General features: G+C 45.4%; 2 protein-coding genes across 2 annotated transcripts; one reads left to right on the top strand and one right to left on the bottom strand.

Annotated features, from left to right (window-relative positions):
* Positions 1-74: 74 nt before the first annotated feature.
* rnf11b (ring finger protein 11b) lies at positions 75-11,465 on the top strand. Its single transcript, XM_056604324.1, has 3 exons — positions 75-623; positions 7,268-7,437; positions 8,230-11,465. Exons 1-3 carry the CDS (start codon positions 501-503, stop codon positions 8,399-8,401), a joined length of 465 nt encoding a protein of 154 aa, XP_056460299.1. The 5' UTR covers positions 75-500; the 3' UTR covers positions 8,402-11,465.
* rsph4a (radial spoke head component 4A) lies at positions 10,757-14,064 on the bottom strand. Its single transcript, XM_056604319.1, has 7 exons — positions 13,794-14,064; positions 13,355-13,580; positions 12,941-13,240; positions 12,418-12,870; positions 12,163-12,307; positions 11,952-12,069; positions 10,757-11,865 (listed from the first exon to the last, which is right to left on the bottom strand). Exons 1-7 carry the CDS (start codon positions 13,871-13,873, stop codon positions 11,637-11,639), a joined length of 1,551 nt encoding a protein of 516 aa, XP_056460294.1. The 5' UTR covers positions 13,874-14,064; the 3' UTR covers positions 10,757-11,636.
* Between the last annotated feature and the right edge of the window lie 986 nt (positions 14,065-15,050).

Genomic DNA, 15,050 nt, shown 5'->3' with positions numbered 1-15,050 from the left:
TGGCTCTGAACTACTGCTTTCTCATTGGTCCATTTTAAAGGGGGCGGGGTCGGGGATTCGTGTTGCTACATCACACTACCTTCTGTCGTTTGGGGTCTGTAAGTGGAAAGTCCCTGTCAGTGGGTCTTTAATCAGACAACAATAGTTGGCTTTCTAACAGTGCTAGGAAAATATAAATACAGACCCGCTTAACGGACTGTACGCATTATACTTTTATGTGCATCATAATTTAGTCGTCGCCTTAGCTGTCGAGCATATAATCTTCTGCTAATGCTAACTAGTGTTAGCAGGCTAGCTCTTTGTGTAGCTAGCTTGTCGCTGAATGATGTTTTGTTTTTGTTGAGCTGAACAACTCTCCCGTAGCCGGGGAGAGAACGTTTCGTGTCCGTGCATGGAAAAGCCAATAGTTGGTCTTGCCTAACAGCTGAACCCGTCCTGGCCCGTCGATCACACTCAAGTAAAACAAGACCGAGTGAGAGGAGAGTTTGCAGAGGACTGAGATGGGAAACTGCCTGAAATCTCCAACCTCAGATGATATTTCTCTGCTACACGAATCCCAATCGGACCGAGCCAGTTACGGAGAAGGTGTTGACCCAGATCAAGAGCCACCGCCCCCTTATCAGGTAACGTTGAGTAGGCGAGGGCAGATAATTTAAACCAAGTGTTCATGTTTTGAAATCTGCCTTTCTCGTTTAAACATTGCCTGTATTCAGTCAATAATGCCATATACGAGAGGTTCAGTTATCGCTGAGACTACTAACTCAGCCGGTTGACAATATCATCAACTTTATACATGTCCTCCTTGCGGTCTGTTAAATACTTACTAGTGAACGTTTAAAGGATTGTGTTACTAACATTCTTAAGCTGGGATCGTTGGCCAGCTGCTGGTTTTATTTCCAGTTCATAGAAATAATACAGCTCTTTGCATTACAGGGAAGAAACCTGACCTATTTTCGTGCTCTCCCAAAACAGTTCCTAAAGAAGCTCTGTTATGGTTGTCTAAACCCAGTAATTATAGCTTTGTTACCTATTATGCCTACTTTTCTAAGTAAATGTGCAACCCAAGGACAAACAAAACGTAACGTGAAGCTGTGACTATAAAGACTGACCTACTGTTGTATAAGCCTACTCGTAATAGGTGGCCTGGTAAGTTTGTAGGGACATTTCTGTGTTTCTTTTTAAAGCATGAATAAAAGCTAACATTACTGAATTGTTAATGTTGGCAGCTTTCTACACTGACCAATAACATAGTTTGCTTGTGAATAAGAGCTAGACTCACAGAAGGAAGTGATTAGTGCTCATCGACATAAGACATGACGTTAGCTCGCACTCATACTCACGCATTCAAAGACTTATCCCAAAATGTTGTGGTGAAGAAAGACTATGTTTTTAATCATTTAGGAATTCGTCTGGGAATTACTTCTTCCTTAGGGTGTGTTTTTGGAATATGCTAAGGAGGTTCAGTCTGGATTCATATTGGGTGCATTCCAATATGCAGAGCCCGAAGGTTGTCATGTATTGTTTTGTCATATCCTGACCAAAATTTCCCCATGACCTGACCCTGAAAGGCTTGTTTGAGGTCTGACAAGGAAGGCGTCATGTGAGTGCGCTGTCAGTAGACTCTGTGGCCTAGCCGAAAGACGGACAGAGGGAAAATGGTAGGCTAAGTGGATGAGATAATATCCACCACTTGGACTGGTGGACCATTTGAAGCTGAACAGGATCATTTAGCACGTTTGCGGCCCATCCGGTCACAGCCTACTCTTCCCGTTCCAGACTTGACTCGATGACGTCAGCTGGTGCTGTGATGGTGTCCAGGAAATTCCTTACAGGGGTCTGTGACGTTTTCAGTCCCTACTGTTGCACCCAGGCTTGCTGCTTGTCTTTCCGTTTGTTGTTTTCAGTTGGTATGGTTAGCGGTATCTGCTACCACATTAGCTTTCTCCTTGACTACTAGCATTAATGACACAACCTCCTGTCGGTCAGAATATTCCCTCTGCTAGACACTCCTTGACCAACCAACGCTTGTAAAATCAAAGGGCACTGATATTCTTCCAATTTGGGGTATGGACAGACCTTGTTCATCTTTTGGCCTGTTATCCCCATTTACAGAACCTTCCTTGGTGTTGTTTGTGATACTGCGCTTGCTACCAGGGTACAGATTGTGTGCCCACGTGCCCCTCCACAGATGTTCTTGAGCACTGCTTACAGCCCTCTGCGCTGTGGGTCGTCTGGGCAGATTTAGAAAGCAGCTGGCGTTGAGCGTGCTGACTCATCCCTGCAGGACCAGGCAACAGGAGATAAGGCACCATTGTGTGTTTGTGTTTCAGAGGTATGCCGTTTGCACGGCTGTCTTTTTGTGCAACCCCCCCACCTCCCCCCATCCCTCCATACAGGCACACACACACCTCTCCTATACTTTGTCTCTATTCCCGCCTTATTCCCTTTTCCCCAGGTGATGGGAACATTGACCGGTGTTTAACACCAATATCAGTCCGGTCAGAATACAGTCTGCCAGCTTGTACTCTATGGCCTCGCCTGACTGGCTGAACACATAATGATGACAGGACCCAGTGTGTGTATGAGTGAGGGGGGGGGGGGGGAAGTGGAAACAATGGTACTATACTAGGTGTGTGCATGTGATTTAACCGTGCTAAGGAAGCTTATGACGACTAATAAGCAGTCTTGTATCTGTGTGTTTTGTTTATTTTGTTTGTGTTGTATCAAGACTGCAGGGAAGAAAACTATCTACAAGAGTCGGTAAGCGGCCCTGGCTGCTTCGGTTCACCAAGACACCCGATCTTCTCTCAGAGGCGTTGGTAGTACCCCAGGGGGCGGTGGTGACACAAGCGCATACGCTCGCATTGCTCAACGTGGCCCCAGCATCGTCAGGGGTCCATCCCCCCCCCGGGCCCGGCACACAGCGCTAGTCGGTAGACCTGTTGTCAGCAGTGGGCACCAGTGCTGACGGCACGCTCAGTAAGAGTGACTGGGAGAAGAACCGGAGACGTGATGTCAAGAGTTTACTGTGCGGGGGTTGTCTAATGAGCCTTCAGACCTGGGCAGATGTGGAATGATGAGGAAGTGAAAGACGACGATGAAAGCAAATAACGGTTGGAACGGCAGTATCTGCTCTTTGGTTGTTTGTCCGTTGGTGGAGTCTAGAGGCTTGTTTGTTTTCAGAAGTTGCATCCATTATATATTTTGCTAGAGTTAATAACAACTTTATTAAGAGCATAAAAGTGTAAGATTGAGGCTAGATAATCTTTTTACTTGCAGTGTCATCATCTAAATCCATCTTGCTCATTCGCTGCTGTTCTTAAACTACGTGCGACACAAAAAAGTGATCCCAGTGTACACAAGTAAAGTGATCCCAGTGTACACAAGTAAAGTGATCCCAGTGTACACAAGGTGGATCTGACCTCTGGTATGAAGCACATCTGAAAGCCGGGTAAAAGTACTATTAGAGACAATTGCTGCTTTGTGAGCATCAGACACAAGGAGAATTGTTTTTCTTACCACATGATCTCTTCTAACGTGTCCCAAAGCCTGTGTTCTAAACTACATGCACTGAATTGTTCTTAAGATGGGATGGACTTCCTGGTTTTGTCTAGATAAAAGTTAATGGGTTGCTCAGATGAGAGTCGGCTAGCCTAAAACGCATCCCATACGGTTGTGCGGTTAACCTTGTATGGCAATGTTTTACAATGGAGCACCCTAATAATGGCCTACCTCATGTTTACTCCTTGTATGGCAACTGGAACGACAAGGGAATGGTTCAGAGGCCATTGCACTGTAGGTCAGTGCCGTAGCCCCGGCAAGTTTCAATTTGTGTGGATATCATCCATAAAGGAGTGTTCCCCAGTCAGAGGGTGTATTCTCGTGTGTGTGTGTGTGTGTGTGTGTGTGTGTGTGTGTGTGTGTGTGTGTGTGTGTGTGTGTGTGTGTGGCAGGCACGTTGTACTCTTATTTCACAAGTGGCTCTCTTGCCTTGTTTCCTACTCGCCTCGGTATTATAAAGCACTACTGTCTTTTGGACCTAGTCCCTACTCATCTAGCATTTCTTTTGCTTAGTGGCGAACAGGCATATAGGAATGGACTACCTCTTCGCTCCGTTCTTCACCTCCCCCCTCTCGCTCTTTTGTCTGAGTTGTTCCTTGTTCTCCATCTCCCTTCTCCACCCATCCTCTCCCTTTAGCAGTCTTGGATCTGCCAAGCTGGCATCCAGAAGGTCTCTGCTTCAGAGTTCCTGGCTCAGCTGCCCACTGAGACACTCGCACGCAAACGCACACACACTGTTGCCCGGCATAGTTGTATGGAAGAGGGGAGGCACATGACATTAACAACTCTGCTGACCACAAAGTTGTTGACCCCTCGCAGCCCACAAACACAGCACAGTACTGCCCCTGTTTTTAGCCTTTATTCCCGTGGTCTGCTGGCGGTCTGCTTTTTGACATAGACGGGTGTTTTGGCTGTCAGGAGAATGGCAGCCGAGAGACTGGCCGGTGCGGCCTGGCCTACTGACAAAAGCCCTGGCTGCTGAATCTATGCTGACTCAGGGCTTTGAAGGCTCCGCAAGCGGGAAACCCACTAGCCCCGGCGGCCATTGTGATACTTGGGGGCGAACAAGTAGTGCTACTAGTAGTCAAGCTGCTAGAGCTGCTGGGGACGCAGGCCTCTATCCTGTTGACTGTTATGGTCTGCTTTTGCTATTTCTTCACAACCCGACAATTATGGCCTGTTGAACACCCACCAAACTTTGGCTGCTTTCAATTTTAATGATTGGTTTCATAATCATTCGATGGTGTAATGTTTGTTTGGAAAACCAGTGTGCAGTGGGTCTGGAGGCTTTAGGGCAGTTGTTCGAGAAGAATGGCTGACCAGGCTGATTTGGGAGCCAGAAGACTGGTGTAAAACCATGGAACTCATTGCGGGATCAGGAGCAGACTTGTACCCAGGTCCAATACGCATGGCTTAATAGGCTATTGGACATTGAAACCTGGAAAACAACAATGGGTTGCCATGTTCTTAATCAAGTCCATATAACGTGCAGAACAACTGATCTGTAGTGTAGGGTTTATCCCACGGTCTGAAGTCATTGTAAGCTCCTGAAATGCTAAGACGATATATCCCCTACACAGTTGAAAATAGTTTAGGCGGTTTATTGGCCAACGGATCAAACTGAAACAAATCCAAGACCGCAGGAGTGCAGTTCTCAGCAATTGTTGAAGAGAAAAGAATTCGGAGAAGGGGCGTAAGAATCACATACTTGCACCAATAAAAACATTGCAATCTTGTTTCAAAGTTCACTACACTACAGCATTCCTCTGTGTAGAAAAAGCCCACGACGTGAGATACCATGACCCCCATGTTGGCCCTCGCTGAGTGGTCGGCCAACGTCGAGTCGTTCCCTTTGCAACAAACCTTTAACAACTTTGTTATCAGATGAGTGTCTCCCCCTCTGGTGAACTCGACACGTCGCGAAGAGCGACCGGTTTACTGCGAGACGCGCCGGGCGCCGGCTTGGGTTTCACCCCGGCCACCCCCTCACCCAACGCCAGCCCCGTCGGCCCACGCGTCTCCCTGACCCCAGCAGTTTGTGGTCCTCCTCAGGACGTCCTTTCTTCTCCCAGTGGAAGCCCGACGGTCGTCACGTCTCGCAGTATAATAGCCATAAAGACGTTGCAACAGATTGCTCGCATCGGGCTGCCAAAGAAGTAGACCATAAATAAACATGAGGGGATTTAGTGAGAAAAAGAGGGTTTTGTGAGCCGATGGAGCCCTGCAGGGCTGGCACCACGGTACGATGCCGTACAGACACTATGCACTGGGGATAATTGCCCTGAGAAAGAAATATCATCTAACAGGAAGGCATAAAACAATCAAAACAGTCAAATGTATCCTGCCTCGTTTCATAATTGTATCGTATATTAGCCAAATAATCTGTCATCATGAAACTATTTTTGTAAATTTGGTCATCTGGTAGAAGTTTGTTATTCATCTTTAACGAGCCAAGTGCAGGAGAGTTAATTTCAGACATCAGATGGAAGGGAAGACGCAGATAAATTAATAGTTAGTTAGGCCAATAATTGACAACTAATACTTTACTTTATGTAAACCAATAAACACATCCAAAACAGAGGAACAATAATTCTTCTTCTGTTCCTCTTATTATATTTTCCAACCAGCTGGAGGGCATGCAAGAATTGAACTTGCATCAGATCGATGGAGACTGTACGGTATTTTACTTTATTGCTAATTCCACTCTCATTTCCAACCACATACAAATCCATGCAATTGATTGCCTGGACCACATCACAACTGCTGATTTATAACACTGAAAAATATGAATGATGTTTTCACACTTTGAGTCAACTTTTACTACAGAAATTGGTGAGGCCAGGAGGGGTTTGTCCCTTGCCACGTTTTTTTTTAGTATTTTCCGATATGCCAAACGTGCGGGTGTGTGTCAAAGCTTTTGTGCTCACTTGTCATCGAAGAAACAACCAATTTAGTTTAAGTTTTAGTTAGTATTTGTCTAAGACCAAAACAAAACTGCCTGATCGTTAGCCTGTAATAATAATTGCTTATAATACTAACACATGAATTGGAGATTGGAGAATACTGACCCCTAGTGTTTTTTATCAAACATGTACAGGGTATTTATAGCCACTTCATTTTATTATTTTAACATACTAACTGTTTGTTAAAAAGCTGCTTCAGGGTTAGAGAGATGGCTGCCTGTTACACATGAGATCGGCCATTTCGACTTAGCAGTGCCACTGCTAGATAACTCTCACTGGTATTTGAGTTTAGTTGAGTTTCATTTAAAGTTTGAGTAATCTAGCGAGAGCAACTGCCATGCAACCATAGCAACAACGATTTCGCTCAAAGGGGTATTTTTCTTCTATATATGTTGACTGGTTTTCTAGTAGGAAACGACAGTCATAGCAAAACCTGTAATGTGTCAGACACCAGTGTTTCACATACATAGACCATTGTGTGGCGCGGCGCCACAGAATCAACATTTATTTTATATAGAGACACATTACAGGTTGAAATAGCAAAACCTTTGATGTGCTTCATCTGGAACGGAAAGGAAAGGAATCTATACCTCCAAAAAAAAAAAAAACAGAAAACAAAATTTTCTAGCTACTTTTGATGCTATAATATAGAAAGAAGAAAACTTGCAGTTTTAACAGAGGAGTGTCGAGACTGCGTTGGCAGGGCAGGGTTTCAGCTGTCCCCATGCCCACCTGTGTTGCAGGAGCAGCTCCATGTGCCGGTGTACCACCCCACCCCCAGCCAGGCCAGGCTGGCCACACAGCTGACGGAAGAGGAGCAGGTGCGCATCGCCCAGCGGATAGGCCTCATCCAGCACCTCCCCAAAGGGGTGTACGACCCCGGGAGGGACGGCTCCGAGAAGAAGATCAGAGAGTAAGTAGTCCAACGCGGAGCCATCTGATGATGGCTGTTTCCATTGGGACGTGAGCTGCTACACTTTAATGTGCTGTTTTTTATTTTAAATTCATGATTAACCCATCAACAAAATACAGTATGACACTGCTAGGTATTTTTGAATAAAAGACCAGCTCGATGGTTTGCAGTAAGATTATTAGGACCTCCGTAATCTTGCCATTCGTAACTTTGTGCAAGGATGCTAGGCGAGGCCTATGAGTTGACAGGAATAGTTAAGTCAGCATTATATCTGGCTATTGGCTGCCTCTGCCTTTGACAAGCAGTTCCATCTGGGGATGGAACTATGTCGCCAGACAACTTTGGAACAGCCTCTTGGCAACATCGTTTTTCTCCATATGCTGCATGTATGCAGATATAGTGTGAGACATAATCTTACGTACTTTTGAAGGTGTTGGGAATAAGAAATTATATCCACCAGCACTTTGTACCTCACTTTCATCAATATTTATAAAGCCTAAGCCCTGCTCACATATAGAGCATAAAGCCATAACATGGGGGTTATTTTGGGGTACATTTAATTCGATTTTTGCTATCAGTGCATACATTAATTCTGTCTGTATTTTCAGACAAAATGAATAAGGAGAATCTTCCCTTCTTGACGTGTGTGTGTGTGTGTGTGTGTGTGTGTGTGTGTGTGTGTGTGTGTGTGTGTGTGTGTGTGTGTGTGTGTGTGTGTGTGTGTGTGTGTGTGTGTGTGTGTGTGTGTGTGTGTGTGTGTGTGTGTGTGTGTGTGTCCGTCCCTGCCTCCAGGTGCGTGATCTGTATGATGGACTTTGTGTACGGGGACCCCATCCGGTTCCTGCCCTGCATGCACATCTACCACGTGGAGTGCATTGACGACTGGCTAATGCGTTCCTTCACCTGTCCCTCTTGCATGGAGCCCGTGGACGCCGCGCTGCTGTCCACCTACGAGACCAACTGACGCGCACATAGCCACAGACATGTCTATTACACACACACACACAGACACACACACACAAGGCACACCACACAACACAACACAGAGATAGCCGGGGGAGCACAGCACAGCGCAGAGGGGCGTCTGCTGGAAAGTCTATGCCCTGGATGGAGGATAAAATGATGGCAATGTATAAATTATAAGTAGTGTAGAAACAGTACGAGGGGTGTACCCGGTGTGTGGGTGTGGGTGTTGGTGTGTGTGTCTGTGTGTGTGTGTCTGTTTGTTTGTGTGCATGCACACACAAGTGCAAAAAGAGAAACAAACTAAAGAGATGTGTACGTGGGCGGTTTAACGCGTTTCACTTACTGCCTGCTGGGCAGGAAACTTGTGGGGAAGCAGAGGAGCGGAAAGGGGAGGTTACAAGCAGTAAGGCCTGGTTTGGGAGTAGAGGAGAGTCGGACTGGTCCACGGGCTAAGGGGAGGCTTATGGTAGAGGGGCCTAGAGTTGATCATTCGTAATTCTTACGACACACTACGTCACATTAAAACGTCAGCCTTTGTTGATGCACGTGTACACACACACACACCGACACATGCACTTTTATTTTGACTTTTTCTGTAACTGTTCACTTCCATAATTTGCTTTGCTGGAAGAAGGCCGGGAGGATGGACGTCTTTGGACTCTTGCCCATGGTTCACCTTGGGGCAGTGTGTGGCTACTCCCTAAAAAAGATTCCAGGATCTGCCGGAAATTTAAGATTTCTGCCCCCTGTGCCTAAGCCTGCTCCAGACTGAACTCTGTCGGCAGAGACTACTTTCAATCTACAGGTAGGATTGGATGGGCAGGCATTTTCTGCAGACAACATAATGGGCCTGGACTTTTCTTCTACCCACTGGCCTTGAGTTGTCTATGTGTGGGAAAAGAAACGATGGATGATTGACTTGTGATATCTGTTCTGTAGTATTTCTGTCAGTCAGTGTTAGGAAATTCCTATTATTCAACAAAACAAAAAACGGCAATCCCAAAACAAGGTCAAAGTATGTTCTTTAGTCCCGTATTGGCTACACACCGTTGGTCAAGGCACAGGCTTTTGTAGACAAGACATTAAATACATTATCCACGTGAAACGTGAGGGGTGTTTGCACATGTATGTATTGGCTACAAGAGCTCCTCCTATGCGCTTTAGTACTGTACCCGATTTGAAAGTGTATCGTTTCCTTGATCGGCATACCCAGTGATCACATCATGGTCCTTGTCCTGTGAGTGAGGCACTGGGCCGAGGGACTTGACCTGGCAGCCAATCCGGTCACACAGCCAGACTGGGTTTTGACCTTTCATTTGAAGGAAGTGTTAAAGCGATGTTTTGGTAGAAAGTAAGCACCATTACTTTTATCAGGTTTCTTTTATAACAGCAACCTTCGGGGTACAGCGCTAGACCAGATTAGGTGAGCCATCTAATTTAATGTATGAGTATGTGGCAGTGGGTTGTTGGGGGTTAAATATTTACATAAAGGAGAGATACTCTCCTCATGCTGTCGGTAGACGTCAATCAAATGCACACCCGGTTAACTATGAAAGCACAAACAGTTTGTGTTCCTGTTTGAGAGCGATTCATAGGATTAAAAGGTAAAGAGGGCTCTACACAGGATTGTTCTTTCTTAAATATATATATGTGTATATATATATATATATATACACACACAAACACATATATATATATATATATATATGTGTGTGTGTGTGTGTGTGTATATATATCTATACATATATATGTATATATGTGTGTGTATATATATATATATATATGTGTGTATATATATATATATATATATGTGTATATATATATATATATATGTATATATATGCACATATACATATATATATGTGTGTATATATATGTATACATGTATATGTATATATATATATTATTAGTCTTCACCCAGGTGGAGTGTCAAAGCCTTATAGGTTATATTTGAACTAATATTGGTTGCTAATGTATGGAAAATAGTGTCTAACAAAGAAATAAACGTGGTTATAATTTAGACCACTTACAAAAAAAAAGTGAATTAATGCAGGAAACCTGCAGTATAATAGCTGAGACACAATCACTGTTCAAATCACATTGTGGGGAGTTGTAGTGCAACAAATAAAATAAATCCAACTACTTTGTGTTATAAAATATTAATAAACATTTAGATTTTCTGCTTTTGTTCTCAGAGTGTGTTGGATAGTTGTGGTTGGATCCTAGCTAGCCCAACAGTTTAATCTGCATCTTGAAGCAATGGTAGTGTTCGTTTGGTGTGAGTCCCCAACTGACTCCTGTATGTGTGGTTGACAGTATTTGTTAACATATTGCTGAAGGCTCTGATTGTGTAAGCCTTTATCTTCCATGGCTCCTGAACAATCACAATAAAGCTGAGATCCAGAAGCTGTTTGTACTTGTTTTATCAATTTATGTTTCAAAGCTTTATGCGTCATGCCAACCGCTTTTACAAAAATGCATTCTAGACGTTGAGATGGTCCTGGTGTATCCATCAATGTCTACAACAATAGCCAGCCATTCATCTACAATAGACCAGTTGCTACAATGTCTACAACAATAGCCAGCCATTCATCTACAATAGACCAGTTGCTAAAACACTTCAGATAATATGATCTATTGGGGGAATTTCAAATGCGGAAATTAAGACAGAGTAATCGTCACAGATTCACTGACACACACTTGTCTGGTCGATAAGTGTGTCGGTATGTTTATGTATGGATGCTTGATCGAATTGTCTGCCTTTTGTAAGCCTTCATTTGAAAATGATATGTATACCAGGATATATAATAAATGTGAAATGTGAAGGTGAGGTCTATTCATTTAAAATGTTTGTGACTCACTTCCTGTGTACCAGAAAAGGGAAGGATACTAGTTTCATTTCCGTTATTTTACTGCTTTGTTACTGTCTCTGAGCAAACCTTTCATCCATTGGAGGGTCAACAAGGTATATTGAACGCAACAACCTATTTAAAATGATTTATTGCTGTGTGAATGCCACTTACTTTAAACTAATCTGTATGTTTGTCTTTCATACAAACCTGCTTTTAACTTGCTCTGGGTTCCTCAACCATGCACCCCCGCATTGACCACTGATACATCCTTCTTTGTCTCACTTATCTTTTATCTGGAAAGAAAATGCTGTAGCAAACATATTTTTTGTGTCCGACAAACCGTCAACCATTTTTTTCCTCAGACGTTTCGCTTCCTCCCGATCAGTCGTCCTCGTCCTCGTCTCCCTCCAGGCTCTCCAGCTCCTCTTGGGCCGCCTGCTGCAGCTCCAGGGTCGCCTTGAGGGCCTGCTCCTCCTCCAGGCTTGGATCCAGGGCCTCTGTGATCTCGGGCCCGCTGGGGTACTCGCTCTGCGGCGCCGGGGGTAGAGACGGCATGTAGAACCCACCGGCGCACTTGAGCCCCCAGCCCGCGTATAGGTTCTCAAACCTTCTAAGGTAAGGGAGACGAGAGCAGAGGGAACTCAGTGGGTTGATCTCATGGCCACGGGTCAGCTAATCTGTTGGACTGGACCGTACTTTCCACAGGCGTATGCATGAGCCCCTGGCCAGAGGTTGGAGCGCAGCACGGCCACCGCGTACTGAGGGTTGAGGGTAGAAGACATCTTGGCGCTCCACGGGGGGGTGTCCCGTATTTCTGGAAGGAACCCAGCATGGGACATTATGGCCCCGCCGCCACACAATACACATTCACAACATGCTGCAGTGGGTCGTAGAGAGGAGGACCGACCTTTGTCCTCGGACAGCGGCGTGAGGAGCGGCGGACCCACCTCCGGGTCGGGCTCGTCAGGCTCCTCCTCCTTTTCCTCCGCCTCCCCGTCCTCATCCAGCTCCTCCTCTGGCTTGGCGGCCAGGTTCACCCAGGTGCAGCGGCCCTGAAGGAGACCAGGTGTTCATCACGCCTTCATGGGTGCCACGTTGGAAAGGGGAGAAGGGCCGTGTACAGACACAACGTTGCCGCTCAAAGTTGCATCGTCAGTCGTACCTGCTTTAGGATATGCTGAACATGGTGCACCCAGTTGGACATGGACTCCGCCATTTTGGGGATGGGCGCCCCTTCAAAGTCGGGGTTCTGTTCGTAGCTGTTGCGCGGCGCGTCCGGCTCCTCCTCCTCTTCCTCCTCCCTGAACTGGTAGAAGCCCTGCGGGCTGACCTGGGTGCCCGCAGAGATCCGGGCGATCTGAGCTCGGAGGTAGTTGGCCTCGTGGCCGGGGAAGGGCGGGTAGCTGCAGATCGGGGCGTCCAGCCGGCCGGTGAAGAATTTGCGGATATGGCGAGCGGCGTTGATCTGCGCCGGGGTCACTGGGGGCAGTTTGACCCAGGGTAGGCCGGGCTCCGTGCACACATAGTACACATACTTGTTGACCCCCGTGCCATTGGCCTCTTTTGGAGCTGCCGGCGGGGGTTTGTAGGTCGATTGTGGTAGTAGTGCATTGCCCTAAACACAGGAGAACCAAAAGTGTAATGTTTGAAATAAAAATAGGAAAACTAAATTAAAACAGGCTCACCTCTTCTGCACCCTCCTTCTCGTCGTCCACATCAGCATCCCTCTCTTCGTTTTCCGGTGCTTCCTCTGGACTCTGTTCCTCCTCTTCATCACCTTCCCTGTATTCTGCCTCAGCGACTATATAATGGCTCTCCGTGCCCATGACCTTGCCCCAAAGCCGGCATCGCTGCAAGGGTTGGGAATCAACAAGCTGCTTTAGGGCAAGAAAGATCCTCTGCATCTCTTCTCTGCCGCCCAGGGCCACCCCAGCCTGCTCCAGGAAGAAGCTTATCTCATTCACATTAGGAAGAGGGCTTTCAATCTGAAGGGAGACAGAAAAAACAACGCACAGTTCCCCACGGTTAAAGTTTTGCCTTGAACATCACTTTCACAACAACAGCATTCATCCAATCAGGATGCGTTTGGTTGCCAATACCAGTTCTTCGTCTTGTTCGCCACGTTCGTCTACTCGCGAAAAAAGCAATCGCTGCTGTTCGGCCAATAGCTGAGCGGCTGTAGACAGCGACAAGTCCCGCAAGGTGCTTTGGAAGTCGGGCAGTAATTCCCTTTTCACGCGGAAGCTCAGATCTTCGATCACGTCAACAGCATTCTGCGGACGCTCGTCCATCACCTTGGTCAGCAAACGTGCGAGGTGGTCATAGCTGTGAACCACAACATAGATATACGTAGATACATCAGCTCCACATGTATGGTCATTGTAGTTAATATTGACTTTGGCTTAGTTATTGTAGCTGATGTAAAAAGACTTATACGTAAAGAAAAAAAGTAGAAGTCCTATACCATAAAATACTTTGACCTATAAATATTATAAATACTATAAGGACATGACACAATCGTCACAACAAAGTACTCACAGATTTAGGTTGCTTTTGGTGCTAGTTTTAAGCATGAAAGCCTTGAAGGCGGCCGCTGCCTCTTGCTTTTGATTGTCCATTTCTTGGTCGGCCTGTTGCTTCTCCGTGTTCCGCAGACGTAACGTTGCCAATAGGCAAAGTAAACTGAGTGGAAGTTCAACTCCGACGCATACACGATGAAAGATTAAAAGCTATTGAGGAGCAAAGCGGTTGGACTGCTACTGTTAACGGTTACGTTGTCAGTTGCTACGGAAACAGCTCCGTTGCTATGATCGTGGGGGTCAAACGGGGATGAAAGGAGGAGCGTCGGACAAACATAAAGCATGGCGTTTACATCCGTATAAATAGCTCATAACCAAAACAAAATGTGTATTGCTAAATTATTATAGAATGTTATTATCATAATTATACATATATGTAGTAATTAAAAATAATCAATGTAATGTAGAAATTCCCAAAACAAAATCCTAATAGATTAATAAATGGTCCTAGGGTGTGATTGGCTTGTGAAGCAGTGTGACTCCATAGCAATGAACCTATACCTGAGAGCAAATGCATGTAACTTGGGTAGGGGCTAGGCTACCACACGTATGGGCAAGGAGACATGAATGCATCACAAATAATAAATGGTTTGCTTCATTAATAGGCCACATTCAATAAATTCAGACGGACAATTTAGACTTTTAAAATTCGTTGTGATCAGGGTTGGCGTGAGTCAATCAACAGGCAGCAGCATTTCAGAAATGGTAATGATCAAATTCGAAATTGCTGTCTGTGGTTTCAATGAGACATTTCTGTTGTCTCATGTGTGGGCCTATGTATATAAATGTAATGAGTTGAAAAAAGGAGACATATGTGCCAGTCCTTATTATCTACATCTTTGCAGGCGATATGACGCCAAATTCAAGAAGTAATTTGGCCCTTTAGATACAGGAGGTCAGCCCCTTTAAAATGGTATGCTCAGTGGAAACCAACATGAAGTTCTCAATGCAATGTTATTTATTTGGGTTACTACACAGAGGAGCTGTGTTCCTATAGCCCTAACTGCTCCTGACGAGCTGGCTGTCGCCTTGCATGCTTCTGCCGTTGGTGTGTCAATGTGTGTATAAACCGATGTAAGTCGCTTTGGATAAAAGCGTCTGTTTAATGCGCTAATTGTAATTGTAATATAGCCATGGCCTTCTTAACATGGGGGATGATATATCGTGTTGTTGTAAAGTATTAAATGAATAAAATAACATTGGACATCAGGAGGCT

The sequence above is a fragment of the Gadus chalcogrammus genome, chromosome 12, assembly GCF_026213295.1.
Source record: "Gadus chalcogrammus isolate NIFS_2021 chromosome 12, NIFS_Gcha_1.0, whole genome shotgun sequence".
Classification (NCBI taxonomy): Eukaryota; Metazoa; Chordata; class Actinopteri; order Gadiformes; family Gadidae; genus Gadus; species Gadus chalcogrammus.
This window is presented reverse-complemented; position numbering and strand designations above follow the sequence as displayed.

Excerpts from the sequence above, each read along its gene's own strand:
- rsph4a (XM_056604319.1), bottom strand. The coding sequence starts at position 13,873 with ATGGACAATCAAAAGCAAGAGGCAGCGGCCGCCTTCAAGGCTTTCATG. Across the intron at positions 13,581-13,793 it reads ACCAAAAGCAACCTAAATCT|CTATGACCACCTCGCACGTT; the intron begins GTGAGTACTTTG and ends TGTGGTTCACAG. Across the intron at positions 13,241-13,354 it reads GCGAACAAGACGAAGAACTG|ATTGAAAGCCCTCTTCCTAA; the intron begins GTATTGGCAACC and ends GTCTCCCTTCAG.
- rnf11b (XM_056604324.1), top strand. The coding sequence starts at position 501 with ATGGGAAACTGCCTGAAATCTCCAACCTCAGATGATATTTCTCTGCTA. Across the intron at positions 624-7,267 it reads AGCCACCGCCCCCTTATCAG|GAGCAGCTCCATGTGCCGGT; the intron begins GTAACGTTGAGT and ends CCTGTGTTGCAG. Across the intron at positions 7,438-8,229 it reads TCCGAGAAGAAGATCAGAGA|GTGCGTGATCTGTATGATGG; the intron begins GTAAGTAGTCCA and ends CCCTGCCTCCAG.